This window comes from Chaetura pelagica, unplaced genomic scaffold (genome assembly GCF_000747805.2).
Source record: "Chaetura pelagica isolate M959 unplaced genomic scaffold, ChaPel_1.0 scaffold47, whole genome shotgun sequence".
NCBI lineage: Eukaryota > Metazoa > Chordata > Aves > Apodiformes > Apodidae > Chaetura > Chaetura pelagica.
In genome coordinates this window covers 2933025-2952203 of record NW_009954140.1, presented here as the reverse complement: position 1 = coordinate 2952203, position 19179 = coordinate 2933025, and the positions used below count along the sequence as shown (strand labels likewise).

The window sequence follows — 19179 nt, the reverse complement described above, 5'->3', positions numbered from 1 at the left end:
CGGCCGCACCAGGACAGCCCGGCCTTCCGCCACCACCAGCTCTGCCCGCCCCTGCGCGACCTGCAGCAGCGCAAGTGCTCGCAGCACAGCAAGCTCTTCGAGTTCTATTGCACCCAGCACGGCGTCTGCATCTGCTCCCTCTGCCTCCTGGGGCACAAGCTGTGCCACACCAGCCCCCTGCAGCAGGCCAGAGCCAACGCCGAGGTGAGTGGCTGCGGCCGGTGGGGGTTGTCAGCTTTGCTCAGGGTTGGGGCACCCTCCACGGGACACCCCAGAGCTCCCCTTCGCTCCCCCAGGGCATGGTGGGTCCCTGGGTGTTGAGCTCATGGGCTGGTGGAGTGCCAGGAGAAGGCTGGAGCAAGGCTTGGACTGTAAATCTCATGCCTGGCCTCGGCAAAATGTTATCTTCCCTCCAACGTGCACTTGGAGCGTGTCTTCAGAGTCGTTCCTGGTGTTTGTCTCTCCAAGATGGTGTTGGCAGGGCCTGGGAAGGTGCTGTCATGAGGCGGATTGCCAGCTCCTCTCTTGGGCTGGGCTGGGCAGCAAGGCCTCCTGCCTCTGGGGGGTCTGCCCAGCCCCCAGTTGCTCAGTGCACCCCCGAGAGCTGCAGCATGTAGGGAAGAGCCAGGAGGAGGTTTCTCCACGGAGAAGAAGGGAAGGAAATCCAGCCTTTGTGTCTTGCAGCACAGCTGGTAATCAGAGGGTACCGGAGTAAATCACACTTGAAAAGTGTAGGTAGCCAAAGTTTCATGTGTTCATTGGGTATGTAGGCTGCTTACCTTACAAAGTCCTCCCTTATTTATTATCTTGGCAGCATCTTGAACTAAAGGCATTAACAAGTCAAATCTGAGCAATAACATTCTCAATTGAAATGAGAGGGGGTAGAGTAATGTTAAGCTGGTCCCCAAAGTCCAACCTGAGAGTGAACATAAAGTCGGTTAGCACTGGGAACACCTGTGCCGGCCGGTGGGGGTCGTCAGCTTTGCTCAGGGTTGGGGCACCCTCCACGGGACACCCCAGAGCTCCCCTTCGCTCCCCCAGGGCATGGTGGGTCCCTGGGTGTTGAGCTCATGGGCTGGTGGAGTGCCAGGAGAAGGCTGGAGCAAGGCTTGGACTGTAAATCTCATGCCTGGCCTCGGCAAAATGTTATCTTCCCTCCAACGTGCACTTGGAGCGTGTCTTCAGAGTCGTTCCTGGTGTTTGTCTCTCCAAGATGGTGTTGGCAAGGCCTGGGAAGGTGCTGTCATGATTGCCAGCTCCTCTCTTGGGCTGGGCTGGGCAGCAAGGCCTCCTGCCTCTGGGGGGTCTGCCCAGCCCCCAGTTGCTCAGTGCACCCCCGAGAGCTGCAGCATGTAGGGAAGAGCCAGGAGGAGGTTTCTCCACGGAGAAGAAGGGAAGGAAATCCAGCCTTTGTGTCTTGCAGCACAGCTGGTAATCAGAGGGTACCGGAGTAAATCACACTTGAAAAGTGTAGGTAGCCAAAGTTTCATGTGTTCATTGGGTATGTAGGCTGCTTACCTTACAAAGTCCTCCCTTATTTATTATCTTGGCAGCATCTTGAACTAAAGGCATTAACAAGTCAAATCTGAGCAATAACATTCTCAATTGAAATGAGAGGGGGTAGAGTAATGTTAAGCTGGTCCCCAAAGTCCAACCTGAGAGTGAACATAAAGTCGGTTAGCACTGGGAACACCTGTGCTCACCAAAGGACTTAGTTTGTATCAAAAGTGAGTCAGCAGCAAGCATCTTGGTGTCGGGAGGGGTGGAGCTGCAGGGAGGGTCCTGGCTCCACAAACAAGGACTTTCACATCCTGTAAGGCTTAAGGAGCAGTAGGTTTTAAAATCAATACTATTAAACGCTTACTGGGGATATTTAAAACTTCCTATAAATATGGTTCTTACTGTGGCATACATGGCCTGGCAGAGACAGACATGGCACCTGCTTCTCTGAAAAGCTTTCTGATCTCTTCCTTTGCAGGCGGCGCTGAAGAAGAAACTGGCAGAGCTGCACAAGCAGGGTGAGAGAGCTGCTCAAGCCATGGACACCTTGAAAACAAACCAAGGCCAAGCTGCTGTAAGTGGGTAGCTGTTCAAAATGCTGTCAGGTTGCTTGGCATCCTCTGGCCGCTGCATGGTGTTGATGCTTGTACTCATGTGGTAACAGCTGAAGTATTGAGATTGTATTGGCAGGATAAGACATTATTGGGAAGGAACAGAAAAGGGGCATTTTGGCAGAGCCAGGCAGCTCTGTGGGAGATGGGAGTAACCCAGCTGCTGCACAAGGGCTTTAACCCGCACACGCTGACACACTGACCCTAACAGGGCTCCAACCCATCCTTTTCCTATTGCAGCATAAAGTGTATGTCTGTGCAGGCCAAGCTAAAGGATCAGCAAGCTGTAATGGCTGCACCACTGCAGAAAGTTGGGATGTCTGTTCCCCATAAACCACCACAACTAATCTTTGCTCTTGGCTGATGATCAGGATTGCTGTTTGTCCTGACAGCCGGATCGGGTACCTCTCACTTGTACCATCCTTTCTGAATCAAGTGGTAGAGACCAAGAAATTGAAAGCTGCTGGCTTAGCACTTCTGTGCTCCCCTGGATCATCTCTGGAAAGATCAGGAATAATTTTATATTAACCAGAGATGCCACATCTTGGAGGTAGAAACAGGTACAGCCATTGAGTGGGTGTGTGGTGTTGGACCTCATGGCAGCAAAGCCCTGGGAGCTTGACAGCCCCCACAGCAGGGTCTGGAGCCAAGAACTGCCCTAATTCCTTGGGAGAAAATGAGTTTTCTTTCCAAACTACAGAGAAATATGTAGCTTTTCTATTGCCTGTTTAAAGTAATTGAAGCCTATGTCCCTCAAAGGCTTGTTTTTTTCTTGTAGTAGCAGTAAGCAGTACTTTGTTCACAAACTGTTCTTTTGAAACCAGCATCTGTCTGTTTTTGTTTGCTCCAGGACACAGTTTCCAGGAAGAAAGATTTGATCAGAAATGAGTTTTCAGAAATTAAAGCTTTAGTTGAAGAAAGAGAAATTCAGGCCTTAAAAGTAATTGCGGATGCAGAAAAAAGAGTTTGCAATAAGTTTGATTATATTTATGGTATTCTGGCAAGTAAGAAGAATGAAATTCAGTCTCTCAAAGATCAGACTGAGATGGCACTGACTGAAGCTGATGACGTTCTGTTTTTGAAGGTAGTGTATCCTTTAAATGCAAATCTAATTCTTTTGTGCTTCTAGAATGCAGAATCACAAAAACCTGCTGTGGTAGTCCTGCTCCCCAGACACGTGGGGCTAACTGGTAATGCAGTGTGCAAGAACGTGCTACAGAAGGATGTAGTGATAAGTAAACAAGTATCAATATAAGAGAACTCATCTCCTAGAGGTGTTGCAGCTCTGTGCTGTGACACCACCTAGTAGATCTTCCTTACTGCTTCAGATACCAGTTGAGAATCAATGCACATGGTCAGCTGCTGAAATTTTGCTGTGGGTCTTGTCTGACTGTAACCTTTGCTCCTTTGAATTTGAGAGGAATGCACAACACCCACCCCATTTAAAGTGTCTTGGTTGTATTTTTCTGTGTCTGCTACACAAGCTTGTCAGCATGAGATCTTCCATTTGTCATTTCAGAGAGCAGCAGCACTGCAACGAACATCAACAAAAGATGCTTTTGTTCCAGCAATTGAAATGGACCAAAACTTGATACATTCCACTTATCAGTCTGCCATTAATCTTAAAGACATTGTGAAATGTTCAGTGACTCAGTCGAGGGAGAAACTAGCAGAAGGTACTGTATCAATGGCAGGACTAGCATTTTCTGCCTTGGGTCTGAGTTCAAATGAGGGCTTTTCCCCCTTTAATTGAAATATAATTTTAAAAAAAAAGTGCAGAAAATACAGGTGGTTAATATAAATTGTCTTCCAAATTTGCAGTCCTCTGTTTCCACACAAAAATGCTAAAGTCTGGGCTAAACTAGCAGAATAAAATGTGCCAGTGCCTCCTTAGCATATTATCTATACTTGGATAAGCTGATAAGTACCATGATACTATGCCCATCTGGCCTTTATTCCTTACAGTAATTTATATTTGTATTACGTAGCAGGGTTTGATGCAGTTAGGATGTGGATTTGAGGGATGACATAAAATGCTTTAGAGTGACAGGACTGTGATCACCCAACTGGAGAGGTGCTGATCATATAAGTGTTACAGAACAAAGCCTTGCTTACCAGGTTAAGCAAAAATATCTTTAGGACTGGGGTGTGGTTATCTTCTCTGCAGTCTCTATCTCTGCTGAGTAGCACTTACATTCTGTTCACGTAACTGAAAAATAAGATTGAAAAATGTCCTTGGTCATGCATTACTGTTCCTGGCAACTCAAACCATAATGTAAAATATTCCCATTGCAGTAAAACTAATACCTGGAAAAACTAGGCCCACTCGTGTGGCTTCTCCAAGCAGAACAGTTGTTGAGAAAAAGGGTCCGGGACCACGTAAGTACTAAAGAACATAATCCTCTCCTAACTTACCATTAAGTAAGAATTCAAGCAGTTACCCAAGAGCTGTTTGCTCTAGTCGTGATGCAGTGATGATCTGTAGTGAGCCCTTTAGCATGGAAAGGGGAGGGTATTGGGGGCTGTTTGGTGGTGGACACCTTGTGAGCTGTAAAACAGCAAACGTCAGGGCTATGATGGTGCACCAGCCTTGGAAAGCAAAGCTGAGCCTCCCCACCCTCTGCTTCTTGCAGCTTTTTTCATTCGTACTAAACATCTGGTGAATTGTTTGATGGATTATGAGCTGTTCACATTCTGTTTTTTTTCTTTTCTCCCCTCACAAGAGAACACCAAGAAAGAGAAAACTGCTCCCCAAGCTCAAGCCACTTCGCAGGAGGGGGAAAATACCAGTAAGTGATGATTAACAGCAGCCTTACTTAAACATTTTGCTGGCAATGCCTTGCCTACAGTCTAAGGCTGGGGTGATGGAGACAGTCTTTGTGGCAGGTTACACTAGGGTCCTTCAGTGTTTTGTCCAGATACCAATATTAATGGGGCAGTCCAGCCTGCTTGGAAGATCTTAAGACATTTTCTTTCTGAAATAATTCCACGTGTTAAGAAATTGCTTGTGTTATTTCTACTGAGATCTTGACACATGGCCCTTTCCATTCACTATTCCTGGTGTGGAGCACTCAGTGGGGTCTGTTGTGGATTGCTGGAGTTGAATGAACTTCTAGCTCCTGTTGCTGCCTCATGGGAACAGGGTTATTACCACTTGCCCTAACATACTGCATCTTGGAGTAGGGATGAAGCTCCCTTCAAGCTTATGACCCTGTGAAATAGGAAAAAAATGTTATGCTTCATGTGTAGCTTTTCAGTATGGGTGTATTTCTATGTGTCTTCAATGTGCTGGACTGTCAGCTTTATCTACTGCTGCAGCTTCAGAAGAGCCGTGATGATGGTGTTAGAGGTGGCACAGTCCATTAGGGGCTTTTCAGTTTCAGCAGAACTCACCGTTAACTTTTTTGTTTCTTTCTTTCTTCAGAGAAAAATAAACCTGCTAAAGTTGGTGAGTCCAAACTTTCTGCATATTTAATTTTCATTGACTGCTCTTAAATGGTAAGTAGATGGTCCCTAGTGTTGGTGTAATAAGCAAAAGTTCAACTCTTGCTCTGAGGAGGCTCTTACTAGTCACTGTGAGAACAATCTAGCAATGAAGGAGGTTGCCCAGAAGTAACGGGATTTTCAAAACTTGACAAGACAGTGTATAGCAACCTGAGCTAATAGTGAAGTTAACCCTGTGTGGGGCAGGAGGTTAAACCAGTTAACCTCTAAAGGTCCACCCCAGCCTGAGGAGGTTGGTGATGGTGTGTTAATGCACTGTTTCTTCCCAACTGATCAAACTATTCTTACTTTTTTTTTCTGTTGACACAGCACCGACCGTAGCAACACCAAATAGTACAACTGTTGCTGCAGCTAAAGAGCTTATTGAAAGCTTTCTGAAGAAACCCAGAGAGGAGCTTTTGCAGCGTAAGACACTATGTTACTCAAATGTGAACTTTCTGCACTATCTGTCCAAAGTACTTTTGAGGGGGTTTAGTTAGCTTAGTAGGCTGTCAACTGGTTGATACAAATGAAGAATATATTTGAAGGAAAAGCGGGCAGGAGGTTTCTAAGTGGTTCCTTTGCCAGATGAATCAAACTGATTGAACTGATGAATCAAACTTGATCTTTGGTATTGATGTATCTTTACAGAAGTAAATGACCTTTTTTCAGCAATGGCTTTGTTTTCCCCCAGAATGACTGCATTAGGGTAGCCTAGAAATACAATGTCATGCACTAGATTTTTCTTTGAGATCAAATGCAGGCTTTTATGTGAGCCCATGATGTCTTGCTTAAGATGCTGTACCAGATGGTATACAATATGGTAGATGTTTCACTGCCAGATCAGTAATTCCCTTCTTTTGCTAGTCTATGTTTGGGTGGTTAAGGAATCCTATGGGGATGCAGAAAGGAAAGGAACTTGCCCTCCATTTGCCAGCTGTGTAACACAGAGCTGGAGCTGAGCCCAGAAGCTATTACCATGGCCCTAAGAACTGCCTGCCCTGTGGAGAAAAGCAGAGCAGGGAGATGAACTTGCATAGGAACAAGTGCCTAGACAGGGTGGTATTAATGAGAGTGCTCTGCTCTTCAGTACCTTCAAACAGTTCATGTCATTGCAGATGCTGCTCACATCACACTGGATTTCAACACAGCTCATAATAAAGTGGTTCTGTCTGAGAGATACACCAGGATGTCTGTCTCAGACACCCCCATGAATTACAACCACCACCCTCAACGCTTCACCGATTGTCCCCAGGTACTGGGGTTCCAGTGTTTCAAGAGAGGCATCCACTACTGGGAAGTGGAACTGCAGCAGAACAACTTCTGTGGCATTGGGATCTGCTATGGCAGCATGGACCGGCGCGGGCCCGAGAGCCGCCTGGGCAGGAACAGCAGCTCCTGGTGTATCGAGTGGTTTAATTCCAAAATATCAGCCTGGCATAACGATGTTGAAAAGTGCTTACCCAACACTAAGGCTACCAAGATAGGTGTGCTGCTGCACTGCGAGGGAGGGTTTGTGATTTTCATGGCTGTTGGGGAGAAGCATAACTTGATCTATAAGTTCAAAACCCAGTTTACTGAGGCCCTGTACCCTGCCTTCTGGTTATTTTCCAGTGGTACGGTTCTCTCTCTCTGCCAAATGAAATAGGGTGATATTTAGTGCACCTAAGTACTTAAATGCAGATGATCAGTAGCAGTAACTCTTTGTGTGTCTTAGTCTAAGAAGCCTCAAAGATTGATTGAGACAAAAATTACTAGTTCTTTTAAGCATTTTGGGAAATCTGCTGATTCTTTGCTCTAAATTGCTACAGACTTTAGACAGTGATTTAGTAAAATGATGATGATAGTAAAAACTGCGTTGAAAGGTTTTGCACAGATCTTGATTGTCCTTCTAAAAGCAAAGATGTGAGACAAACCATTGTTAAATGTCTTCATTAGGCTTCTGTCATTTCCTGTAGAGGATCTCCAGAATTAATTTCAGGTCTAAGTGTGTTTCACAGGTAGCAAGAACCCTTTTGAGAAAGAAACAGAAGGAATTTCTTGAGACATTCAGGTTCCAGGCTTTGAGGTAGGTCTCTGTGTTGCCTTTTTCTATATGCAGAGACTGTTGTCCATAGCCAGGATCTGCTATACACTTGTTGTCAGTGTATGAGTCCATGAGGTGGTACAGAATGAAAGTTCAGGTCTTGCAATGCGAGGTTATAAAAGCCAGAGTGACAAATCTCATCAGAATGGAAATGCAGAAACTTTTAGAGTTGAGGGATAAGAAATGGTGTCAGAATCACCATGAAATAAATGACATTGACTTGGAGACTGGAAATACACCCGAGTCTTCAGGAAGGTATCCTGCAGACCAGTAGTGTGTACCCTGTAATACAGTGTGGGATGAAGCATTCTGTCTCATGCTCTGACCCAGAACATGCTTCACATCCTCACACTGAAGGTTCTTCAGTGGCTTTTTTGAGTGCTGGGAGGTTCAGGTAGTGCATTTTTGGCTTGCATAAGGAGCATAAGTGTGCTGTTCACTGAAAGCAGGGTCTCTTGTCACAAAGCTTTTTCTCTTTGTGAGGTGGGGTATTCTCTGCTGGTATATCTTAAGTTGTTCAGGTGGTAGAAACTGTATTTCTTACATCTTGAACTCTGATTTGAGGAGTCTTAAGATAGTCTGCACAGTACATAGAAAATGCTGCGTCCTCTCTGTGAAGCCTGTGGGCAGACAGGTGAGTCTTTTGAAACATACAGGGAACAAGCACAAAGGAGAATATACTTCCATTCCCACTGAAATGGATTTTTAATTCTCTTGGTGTTCTTTCCTTTGGTTTGTGGTATGTCTTCAGAAGTCTTTGCCACATAGAGAAAGAAATGCACTTCCACATTTTTTACTTGCAACTTTAAAACCACCAGTAGGCAGTCAAGGTATTGGGATCTCAGAGTTATTGGGCCTGTATCTTGTTGATGCCTCTGGACTTGCCCTGCTAGCTCTCAGTTCTTGTAGGAGCCGGTGAAGAACAGGGAAGCTCACACGAGGGACTTCCTGGACTTTGATCTGTAAGATTTCCCCTTATGGGACTTGGTGAAATAAACCACAAAGCCACTACTGGCAGTTTGGAAGGGAATTTTTAGAAGGATTAAAGGAATCTCTGTGAATAGATTTCAGATTAGTCCAAGTGCTTTATAGAGAGACTTGCAGAAATTCAAGCTTAGTGTCTCTAATTTTACTTAGTTTGTAAACTTTTAGTATTTTGTCAAGGATAGCATAAGCCTCTGATAAGAGGCTTCCATTTCTTTGGCCAGAATAGGATATGGAATTGATGGTGGACCTAAAAGTGTCACAGTTGTCTTTGGAGTAGCTGTACTATCTCAAAGGTCTTAGCTTTCCAAAGCACAGTCAGCACTAAAACTACCAAACTAAGCAGAACACTTCAAAAGGTGTGTAAGGAAGATGCATCCTGCTGGGAGCCAACCATTGACGCAAACCTGTTTTCCCAGTTTTTCAGCAGTGAGGGACAAGGGCAGTTTCTTCTGAGAAACTCTGTCCCTGTAGCTGCTTGGCTGTCAGACAGGGCTGCAGATCCACTTAGTCCCCTTGTTTGTAGGGGAAAAAAGTGCTTTGGGGGTTTGTGCAGTGAAGAAGGTCCACATTTCCTATTGCTTGCTTCTTGACTTTGAAGGGGGTATTAACCTCTAAGTCTATGAGCTTCTTTAGCCATAGTCTGGAGTGATGCTCAAGCAAAGAAAAGAAGAGCTTTTATTCTGGCATGGTGGACAAGGTTGGAGTCTTTACATGTGACACTGGTGTATGACCAATAGTACATAGCACTAAGGTGTTCTGGATTACCACAGGCAGAGAAACAAGCCTGTGCTGTATTCCTGATTTTTGTTTCCTTTTGTGCTATGAATGATTAGAAATGATAGAATGAGTTTCTGTTAATTTGGAATGAAATGAGAAATGCGTAACTGAATTACTGTACTTCTGAAAACTGTTATTTTGGTTAACTTCAGATATCTTGGATATATCAAAACATTTGGGGGTGATACAACATTAGAAAAAATACTAATTACAGTGTGATAAATGATAGTTCAAAAGCCTCTTCAATATAACTGAAGTGTTTTTACTGTGCCAGTAACTATCAGTGCTGTACTGGTTTTAAACAAAATATAGATACAAGCATATGCTTTAATTATACTTCTCTTTTTAATACTATAAAGAATCCACTTATCCAGTCTAGAAAAAGAACTAATTCTGATGTTAGCAAAGCCATGAGGATGTGGAATTATTTGCATATTAATATACAAGCAAGAGTAGATGGAGAAATATTTACTGAAAATATATTAATCTGTTTAAATTTAATCTTTAACGAAACATATCAGCAAAATACTGCAGTTAGAAAAATTATTATATTATTATTATTATTATACTGATATATCAGCTGTGTACTTCAGTATGTATACTGTATGTTATCTCATATAGCTAAACATCCTTGTCAGGGCAGTAGACACAGTTTTTATGCCATCTGTTTTATGGCTGTGTGTAACTCGTAGAAGCTGACTTGATCTTTTCAGCTGCAAAATGAATTAATTGCGATACTTGGAAATCAATACATACTTGTGGTAATTCCTAACTCTCAATGTTTTGTTCTGTGCTGAAAGATAAAGCAAGCAGTAAGGAAGGCAGAAATAATGATGCTATAGTGGACAAATAACAGGTCTTTTACTGCATAATTCACTGAGGTTACACAAGAACTGGGGAGGAAAGGAAAGGAGAGCTGAAGAGGCTGTGGGTGGTATCCTCTGGGCTGTCAAATGTTGTCCTGAACTCCTGTAGCTCCTTCACCTGAGCTACACAGCCTTTCCCAGTAACACTGCATCCTAGCCAAGGATGAGGGGAACATCCTTTCCACCAAACAAAACTGGAGACCTTTATTGGGTGAGCAGAACCACGGTCATCAGTTGGAGGAAGATGAATGACTCTGTGGGCAAAGGGATTGCTTAAAAAAGATTTAGGTGATTTCCAGCACCTGCCAGCTCAAGCTACACCTGGAAGCAGCACTGGGGAGTGATTCCTAATGTTACTCGGTGAAATGGATGTAGAAATCTTAAAAGGATTTAGTCGAAATGAGATAGGTTTCAATAAGTAATTGATGGTTTGTTGCTTGATTGCTCAAGAGTAATTAATTTAAGGCTAAACAAGATAAGGGAACAACTAGACACTAGAAACAGAACTTTGACTTAAGTTGGGCAATCAGCCTCAGGAACCATGTAGAACTGTTTAGGTCAGCCAAAACAGTGTCCCTGGAGTTAATTTTGCGAATTATAATATGAAAACCACACCTCCAAAAGTTGAGATACCAGCTTCTGCTTGAAGCCCCCTACCCACTGAGTTTTCACAGTAGTTTTAAGATGTGTCTTTTAAATCAAGACAGAAAATCTTAACCAAGAGTAGTATGCAAGTATCAGATACTGATAAAAAAAAAAGTTCTGCTGTGCTAAAAGCAGTAGCACTACTGCTGTTTATATTGTTTCAATTTCTTCCATCGTCAAGACTGAGGATGTTTAGATACAGACATGAGTTGCAGTGGGGCAAAGCAGCTAGTGTTTCTGTTGGGATAAGATGAAAAATTTGAATCAGTGGAAAAGCAGTAAAGTAGTTGAAAAGGAATATAAGATCAGGCCATGCACTCTTCAGATTCAATGGCTTCATTAAAGTGATGAAGCCATTATTGCATATTTTTCCAATTCTTTTTTTTTTGCCGAAATGTAAGCGCAACTTTTGTCTCAAACGAAAGGATAAGAACCCTGTTTGGATTAAAAATTGGGATAAGTCTTCTGACACAGTGTGAAATGGCAAAGCCATGGCTTTCACTCACCCTGAGGGTTCCAGCAGGAAGGCACAGGAGCTGCATGCCAAAATAAACCTCAAATGGGAGGTTTATGCTGAGCTTTGCTGCTGACTCAAGTACCTAATACCTCCTGTCAGTGAGAGAGCCCAGGCTTTGACCCCTCTACTAGGAGCTCATTCTGCACCTAGAGTTGTTTGCAGCATAGGAAGAGGAACACTATTTTTCCCATTTTCTATCCTTGACAGAGTCCATCTTCTCTTCCTTTCTAATGCTCTTAATCCATTCTGTTGAAATCTAGCAAGGCTTCCAAAATAGTAATGGAGAGTAAAAATATTTAGTTTTTCTAAATGCTTTTCTTCATTTCAAAGGGATTAGTTTTGGTTTCAGTGATAATGTAGGGATATGCCATTCACACTCCTGTAATTAATACAGTCTTGCTTAGTATATTCATAATTTTGTCTTGGGATGTAATCCTAGTCATGTCTGAGAAGCCCGTGGCTCCATCTTTAGGGAAATACTGTCTCACTAGCTAGCATACTCCTGCTGTTGCCCATACACAAGGACTTGAACTGAGCTGGGGGCCAGCAGGGAGCAGAGGGGCTCCAGATGCACTGCCAGGCCCATCCTTACCCCCGGCGACAGACCCACAGCCCCCTTCCCTGGGAGCCTGAGAAGTTACTGCAAAGCTGTAATTCCTTCCCTCCCACAGTGCCAAGATCAAGGCCAGCCAAATTGCTCAAGTATCAGTTTCATGCAAAGTGAATGCTTGACTGGAATCCTCGGAGATTACTTTTGCCAGAAAGATATTGCTGACTCCAAAGAGAAACTTACAATTAATTGAAAAGTGTTGCTGATAGTTTGATCTAAAGCTTTGTTTTCAGCTGTGTATCAGTGGAACCACATACGTGTATTACCTTGTTGTAGTCAGGAGAATAAAAGTATGATTTGCAGGACCTGGCTTCTAAAGCACAGTATTTTTACAGACAGATACTTCCTCTAAAATGAAGGAAAAACCTAACCCTAAAGCAAAAAAACACTTTCTTTGTCCACCAAGAACTACTTGACTTTAAAATGGAATGTAGATGCTACAAAAAATACAAGTTATTTTATTACGTTGAAAAACATCAAGAAATTTAATACAAACACAGACAACATACAACTAACTCGTCTCCTTAAAGTTCTGTTCAAGTAATTTAGGGTCAAGAATTGCTCACGATGGTATTTTCACCTAAATTATCTGCCTCTTTTCAATTAGCTTTTATTATTGTAATAGTGGCTCCTCCCACCCTCCCTCAGTGCTTTGGCTGGACTCACAAAATTGCCTATATTTTATGTAAATGGAATTGTTACACCATAAAATGATATACAAATGTGTCTACCACACAAAGTCCAATAAATGTTGTGAATGAACCCATTATTTTCAATGTAACAGCATCTGATAGCAGCCTGGGAAACAAGGGGGTGACAGATGTGAGCCTGTGACAAGGCCTGGAAAAAAACTGAATGAGGTGCACTCTGACACCACAGTTAATTGACTTCTGAAATAAATGCTTTTATTTTTCACAGTTCTACTTGGCTGAGCAAGATTTACAAATTGCTGTCTTGAACTTTTTAATGGCACAAAATAGCTGCCAATGAAAGTCTAAATGACATGAACTTTGAATAGGAGCCTTACAATGACCACCCTGTGACACGTTTTTAACTGACATTGATGATTTGAGAAGTAGCAGCCGCTCAACTGGGAGAGATGGGGGAAGGAGATGGGAGGGAGTTGGAGAACTGGGTATAGAGAGACAGTCTGTTAAACCCTAACAAAGGCCATTTTATCTTAGGAAGAGAAACAAATATTAGGAAACATGCTGACAGACATTTTCACATATATTCCTAGATAATATTATTTGGAGTTCAAGTCTGTTGTTCCTTTTGCTGTGAAAACGTGGTCACAAAGCTAGATCAAGAGGAAATTACATTGGCAGGTAAGAAAATAGGCCTTGTATGAGTAATGAGTATCTGGGCCTCTCTGGGGATCAGCACCTGCTCAGGACCCAGGTTGTAGTCACAGTCACATCTACACAGGCTCAAAGCATTTATTTGTCTGTCTGTCCTTTGAAACTGTGGCCAAACTCTGGCAGATCCAATTGACCTCTGAGGACCAAGGACATCATGGGACAAGTAGTTAGTGAAGATGGGGAATTTTTTTATTTTTTTTTCCTAGTTTTTGTTCTACCTGCCACACTGATCAAGCAATACCATAGTCTGACTCTCTGGAAACTCTTCAGAGAGTTGATTCCCCAAAACCTTCATCAGCCTAACTCACTTGGAAAACTTTAAGTGGAAAAGTTAATTTTCTTAACTTGTTTTGTGGCTGCCTTTTTTTTTTTTTTCTCTAATCTTCAGAAAAAAAGTCAAAAGATCACAGGATCAAAAGGTTTAAAGGTCATAGGTTAGAGGTCAACAGTCAGAAGGTCAGAGGTCAAAAAGTCTGTCATAGGTAAAAAAGAGTATGCTCTACTTAAGCAAATATTATGACACCAATACTATAAGCAATGGCCTCTCTAAAAGGTAAACACCTACACAAGTTTGACATATACAAATTAAGCTTTTTTATTTTGGCCTCTTCACCTTTTGACCTCTGACCTGTCTGCCTTTGGCTTATGACCTTTATACATTTTGACCTCAGACCTTTTGAAGTTTTAACCTTTTTGAAATTTTAACCTTTTGACCTTTACTTTTACCCCAATGTATCTGTAAGTGTAACTGCCTCCTACCTCTGGGCTCTTTCCTGCTGTGCACTGAAAAACAGCCAGAGCTGTGGCCCCAGGACTAGGAACGCCAAAGATTACATCCTCAGGCAGACAATGCTACAACCAAAACTCCTAATTATCTCCATGCATTTCCTGATGCAATGTTAGTGTTTGTGTTGGCTGAAGTCCAGTGGCCCCCTCCCCATGTGTCAGCATGGGAAGCAAAATCAGTGGCTGTCAAATGTGCAGAAATCAACAGAGCACTGCAGAATTACTTCAGCTGTGGTTTTGCCCCAGAGGGTTAGTTCATCTCTCTGCTAACATACAGAAGGTAAAAAACCTGGCAAACCTGCCAATTGCTTGAAAGTTTAATAACTATGGCATAGGATACAGTCAGCATTGGTTAAAAAAAAAAAGAAGAAAAAAGAAAGAAAGAAAAAAAAAAAGAGCCATGCAGAAGGGATATCAAGTAGAGATAGGGGAGGAAAGAAAAGAAACCTAGAGAAAAAGCACACAGTAAGTCTACAGAGCAAAAGATGTTAAGAGAGAATTCTGTAATACTGAGCACAAGCTGCTTTCTAACCACATAAAAAGACAACCTTTTCAAAACTCAGTTAATTTGCAAGGCAAAGATGATGTGAAGGAGAAAATAATGCAAATAATGCAAATGTGGATTAAAAGTCAGAGTTTACAAGGCTCACAGAGCCATTATCTTCAGCAAATTCTCCAGCTTCCAGTTTTGGTGAAATTGTTAGCTTTAGTCCTTGGTTTTAACTCTACTTCAGGCTCACAGATCCAAAAACTGGGCTGAAATTTTTCAATTCTCAACTCCAGTGCCACTCCTGTCAGTTGAGCTGAAACTCACAGGGGTTGGCTCCTCTTTCTGTGGCAGCCTGGTAAATGAACATGAAATCTTTGAACCGAGGAGCACAGCCCAACCAAGCCTCACCAAAATGTTCATTTCCAGTGAAAAGGAAATCTCCATCTCCCTTCTTCACCTTGCACTGCAGCAGGGTTCCTATAGGGCCTCGCCATTCACCACTTGCTTCATCCTGCTGGAAAATTCTGTTTTTCTGCCTGTAGAGTTTCTGGACGCTGACATCAACCTGGGACATGTGGCTCTCTGAGTCGTGGGAAACATTTCGGATAGATCCTTTCACCACTAGATGTGAAGAAGACAGGAGTTGGTTATGGAGCAGCAGGGAAGCAGTTCAGCTACTAGGGGCTCACTGATGGAAGTAAGTGGAGGAAGAGATTTTTTTGTGCAGTTTGCACACCTGCTACCTACAGGTGAACACATTTCTGAGCCTACGTTGCATCCTTGGCACAGAGGATCCCTACACAGACTGTGCTCTGTCCTTGGAATCATGCTTTATGGCTGCTCAAACCAGCTCCATCTGAGGGAAAAGCATGGAACTTGCTGGATAAAAACGTACATGAGAAGAGGTCAGCTCAGGGATCCCATTTTTTCAGCCTATGTTGCAAGACAATGACTGCCACAGACTATTTCTTTCCTGTCTCCACAAGACTCTGAAGCTTTTCCTTGGACAGCAGTAACAGAGGTTGATCCAAGAAGAATCAGAATAGGATTAGTTTGGAAAAAATGTGAAATGTTTTCATTTAAAAGTTTGGCACTTTTTTCCCCTCAAAAGTCATTCATCCACCAAAAGACACTTTGAGAGAAGATGAACAACATGCAGAACATGAACAACATGCAAACATCTTTAAGTGATGTTATTTGAAGCCTTATTTTAAAATCACACAACATACATATATCCCCTTCTCCAAAAATGATCCTAGCTGTTTTCTGGGAATGAAAGCACAATAAGCCATAGTCTTTCTGTCTGAAAGCATCCTGTGCATTAACCATACAGAGAATGAAACATCCCATCTGAGAGGTGTTTGCTGACCTGAAGCCATCTGTCCCATTTTCATCACCTCCAACTTTTTTTACAGACACCAACTATTCTTCTACTACCTAAATTTCAACCCCATATCCAGAGAAGGCTCAGAAACTGCCATCATTTGAGCCAAGGGAACAAGTGATCAATGCAAGGGGAATATCACTCTGCTTCCACTACAAAACTCCTTCATTCAGGTACAGAGAACTCAACAACCCAAGAGGCAGAAAAAAACTTATTTCTGAGGTTTCCAAGAACTTTCTTATTTAATTCAATTTCCAAGGGAATCCAGAATTTTGTGTAACAGATGTCTCTACTCTCTGTCTCCCTCTCTGTGTAATCATTTTTAATCAGATGCACTCAAGTCTATTGACAAGCTATAATGCACTTGCTCATGGTGCTCCAAGTTGCTCCTGCAGTGCTCAGGGCCTAATAACTGAAGACCTCAATCTTAAGAATAATTATAAAGCCCCTATTCACTCCCAGTGCCATTTACACTTTCATTAGCAGCTAGTTCTCTTCTGGTCTGTTGCTGCTGGGAGTGTCAGTGCCCTCCATTGTGTGCCTGGGCTGCCACATCTGTCAGTCTCTGCTCTTTCAGGCAGTGCAGAGGGAGAACAGCATGGGAACTGATAACTTCATCAAGGAGAAACAATGGGCTGGATTGGATCAGTTAATTTAGAAGAAGAAAAATTACCAGCTGAGGAGCACTCTGAGGGAAGCATAATCTATGCTGTGTTTTTGTATCAGCACGTTGATGTTGGGGTTCAACAGTCTTGATGTATGACTGTCCCTAGCAGGAAGGCAGTGATTTGGTGGGGTTTTTTAAACACTTAATAGGGGTAAACATAGTTTTAAGCTTAATTTATGTAGATACCTTTACAGCAATATAATTGTGGCCATGTGCAGAAGCAGCTCTACAGCTTTAACTATTGGACATCCCCAAAGAGGCACAAATTTTCATATGCAAAACCCAGACAGATGAAGGGAATAAAAATAAACACACTAAGCATGTATAACCTGTGTGTGCATCTACAAGAATGTGACTTTGCAGTGTATGAGCCAGCAGCACCCTTGTGAGAATTATTTCAGTTCAATTTTAGATCATAATCTTTCTGCCCACAGAAAAGGAGGACCATGAAAGCAGAAAGCAAGCAAGCTTCTCCCTTCTAGGTTTTCTTTTTCTGCCCCCTTCAAATACTTTTTCACGCAGTTAGTTTCATTCTTGGTTCAGTGAGCAGTCATGCCATTATTTTAAGAAAAGAAGCAAGTAAATCCAAATAATCAACGCACAGTTAAAAGCAGGGTGCCCCTTTAGTCAGCTTACCAAAATCACTGCTGCAAATGGCCATGAGAAGTTCCACGTTGTCACAAGGCCGGCACATAGTTGGGAAAAAACCCAACAGCAGGGAGTTACTTGGAATACTGTACTAGGTATTGTTGGGAAAAAAAAGGTAAATGAAGTTTCAATCAATTCAGATGTCTAATCCCATTTTCAAAATATCATTCTAATTTCCAGCAACCATTTTGAGGGCTTGGGTTCCTGGTGAATTTAGGTCTCTTCTGAATATGGTATTTAGGCTCCTAACATCCCACTTGGGTGTTGTCAGTGATGGTGCTGCCAGAGCCTGGGACACCCATGGTTACTGTGCATATGTCCAGGACCAAAATGGCTACTAATGGAGTGACAGGGGTTTTTCTTGTGTGCCCTCCTGTGTGTACAGTTTGCCCCTAACAGTGGAAATTTGAAAACACACTGAAAACTCACCCACCAAATGGTCAGTGAGCTGGCAGAAGGGCCTACATCGCAACGAAAAACCCCTCAGCCTGAAACAGCTTCTATCCCTCGGGAGGCACTGACCAGGTCCACAGATACTGGATACCACCCTGGGTCTGCTCTGACACTGGAGCCCCAAGGCTAGCCCAGCTCTTACCTTCGACCAGTGTCATCTTTTTAAAGTCGGGGCCAGCAGTGCTCTGGTTGCTGAGCAGCTCGTACCGGAAGCGGGCCGTGCGGCGGCCGATGTCCCTGTGCGGGCTGGCCTGCAGGAACAGGGCCACTCGCTGCGGCCTCTGGGCGCTGAAGCAGGACACGTGGCGGGGTCGAGCCCCCTGTGCCTCGCCTACCACCAGGTGCAGCTGCCCAGCACGTTCCACGTAGATGCTGGCACCCTGGAAGTCGCTGGCGGGCTTGATGCAGACAGTGGTGTGCCGGGCACTGGAGAGGTTGGGCTCCAGAACGACGCGCAGGGCGCGCGCTGGGTACGTCCATTCCAGGGAACCCTCGGTGCAGCGCAGGTGGACCTGCTCCACTGCGCGGGAACGGGGCTCCCAGCTCAAACCGCTGCCAAGACAACACCACCAGTCACTAATGGTGCCCCTAACACAGGGAGGACAGCCCAGCAGGACGGCCACTGCCACAGCTCCTGCCCCCAGCTGTGACCCCATCCTAAGGACCCTCCAGACGAGCTTCCCGCCACAAGGAAGGGAGGGGATTGCTCTCACCTGCTGCTGCACCCAGGTGCATGGAAAGGAGCCTCAGCAAACCCGTGCTCGGACGCCTGCAGCATCCAGAAAAACAACAGAAAGCAGCTTCTCTCTGCTCAACAGCAACAAACACGTTCTGTGGGCCAGGAACGGCCAATGCTCAGCTCTCCGTGGGCAGGCGAGGCTGAGCACTACCGGCTCCAGGCAGGATTCCACAGTACGTGCTGGTGTTTTGTCTGAAAAACTAGGTTTTAAAGCCTAGATTTCTACAACTATTTTTAGCGTTTCCAATAAAAATGGGTGGATACAGCGTTTCCAATCAGCCCGGCCCCGCCCCCAGCCCCCGCTCACGCCGCTGCCGCTTCGCAGCACCCAGAGAAGTGAGCTCTGCGTGTGGCACTTCCGAAAGTCAAACCCGTAATAGCAAAATGAGGAGAAAAGAGATAAATACAAAAAATGCAGAGGAAAGGGATGCAATTTTTAAATCAAATTTCGTTACTTTCCTGTCAGAGTTACAACGTATTTCCCCCTGCTGCCACCCCCAGCAGCTGCTCCCTCAATGCCCCGCGGGGCAGAGCCCAAAGAACCCCCCGGATAACGGGACAGGAGCTCC

At 43.9% G+C, this 19179-nt stretch overlaps 2 protein-coding genes across 2 annotated transcripts; one reads left to right on the top strand and one right to left on the bottom strand.

Moving 5' to 3' along the window:
• Positions 1 to 6: 6 nt before the first annotated feature.
• On the top strand, positions 7 to 7242 carry TRIM25 (tripartite motif containing 25; the record flags this gene model as incomplete). The annotated part of the gene is made up of 9 exons (XM_010002772.1): positions 7 to 204; positions 1979 to 2074; positions 2962 to 3195; positions 3631 to 3787; positions 4407 to 4490; positions 4835 to 4900; positions 5536 to 5559; positions 5925 to 6020; positions 6713 to 7242. Coding segments are annotated over 9 exons (1485 nt in total), but the record flags the coding sequence as incomplete, so codon positions are not given.
• A 7781-nt stretch (positions 7243 to 15023) lies between these two features.
• LOC104393290 (meteorin-like protein) lies at positions 15024 to 18527 on the bottom strand. Its single transcript, XM_010002771.1, has 3 exons — positions 18014 to 18527; positions 17407 to 17466; positions 15024 to 15340 (listed from the first exon to the last, which is right to left on the bottom strand). The coding sequence occupies exons 1-3, from the start codon at positions 18525 to 18527 to the stop codon at positions 15024 to 15026; spliced, it is 891 nt and encodes a 296-aa protein (XP_010001073.1).
• Between the last annotated feature and the right edge of the window lie 652 nt (positions 18528 to 19179).

Bases quoted from the DNA above. Each gene is read 5' to 3' on its own strand.
- LOC104393290 (XM_010002771.1), bottom strand. From the start codon at position 18,527: ATGGGGTCACAGCTGGGGGCAGGAGCTGTGGCAGTGGCCGTCCTGCTG. The intron at 17,467-18,013 runs GTAAGAGCTGGG...GTTTTTTCCCAA, and splicing joins AAAGATGACACTGGTCGAAG to CTATGTGCCGGCCTTGTGAC. The intron at 15,341-17,406 runs GTAAGCTGACTA...CTTCACATCTAG, and splicing joins CATTTGCAGCAGTGATTTTG to TGGTGAAAGGATCTATCCGA.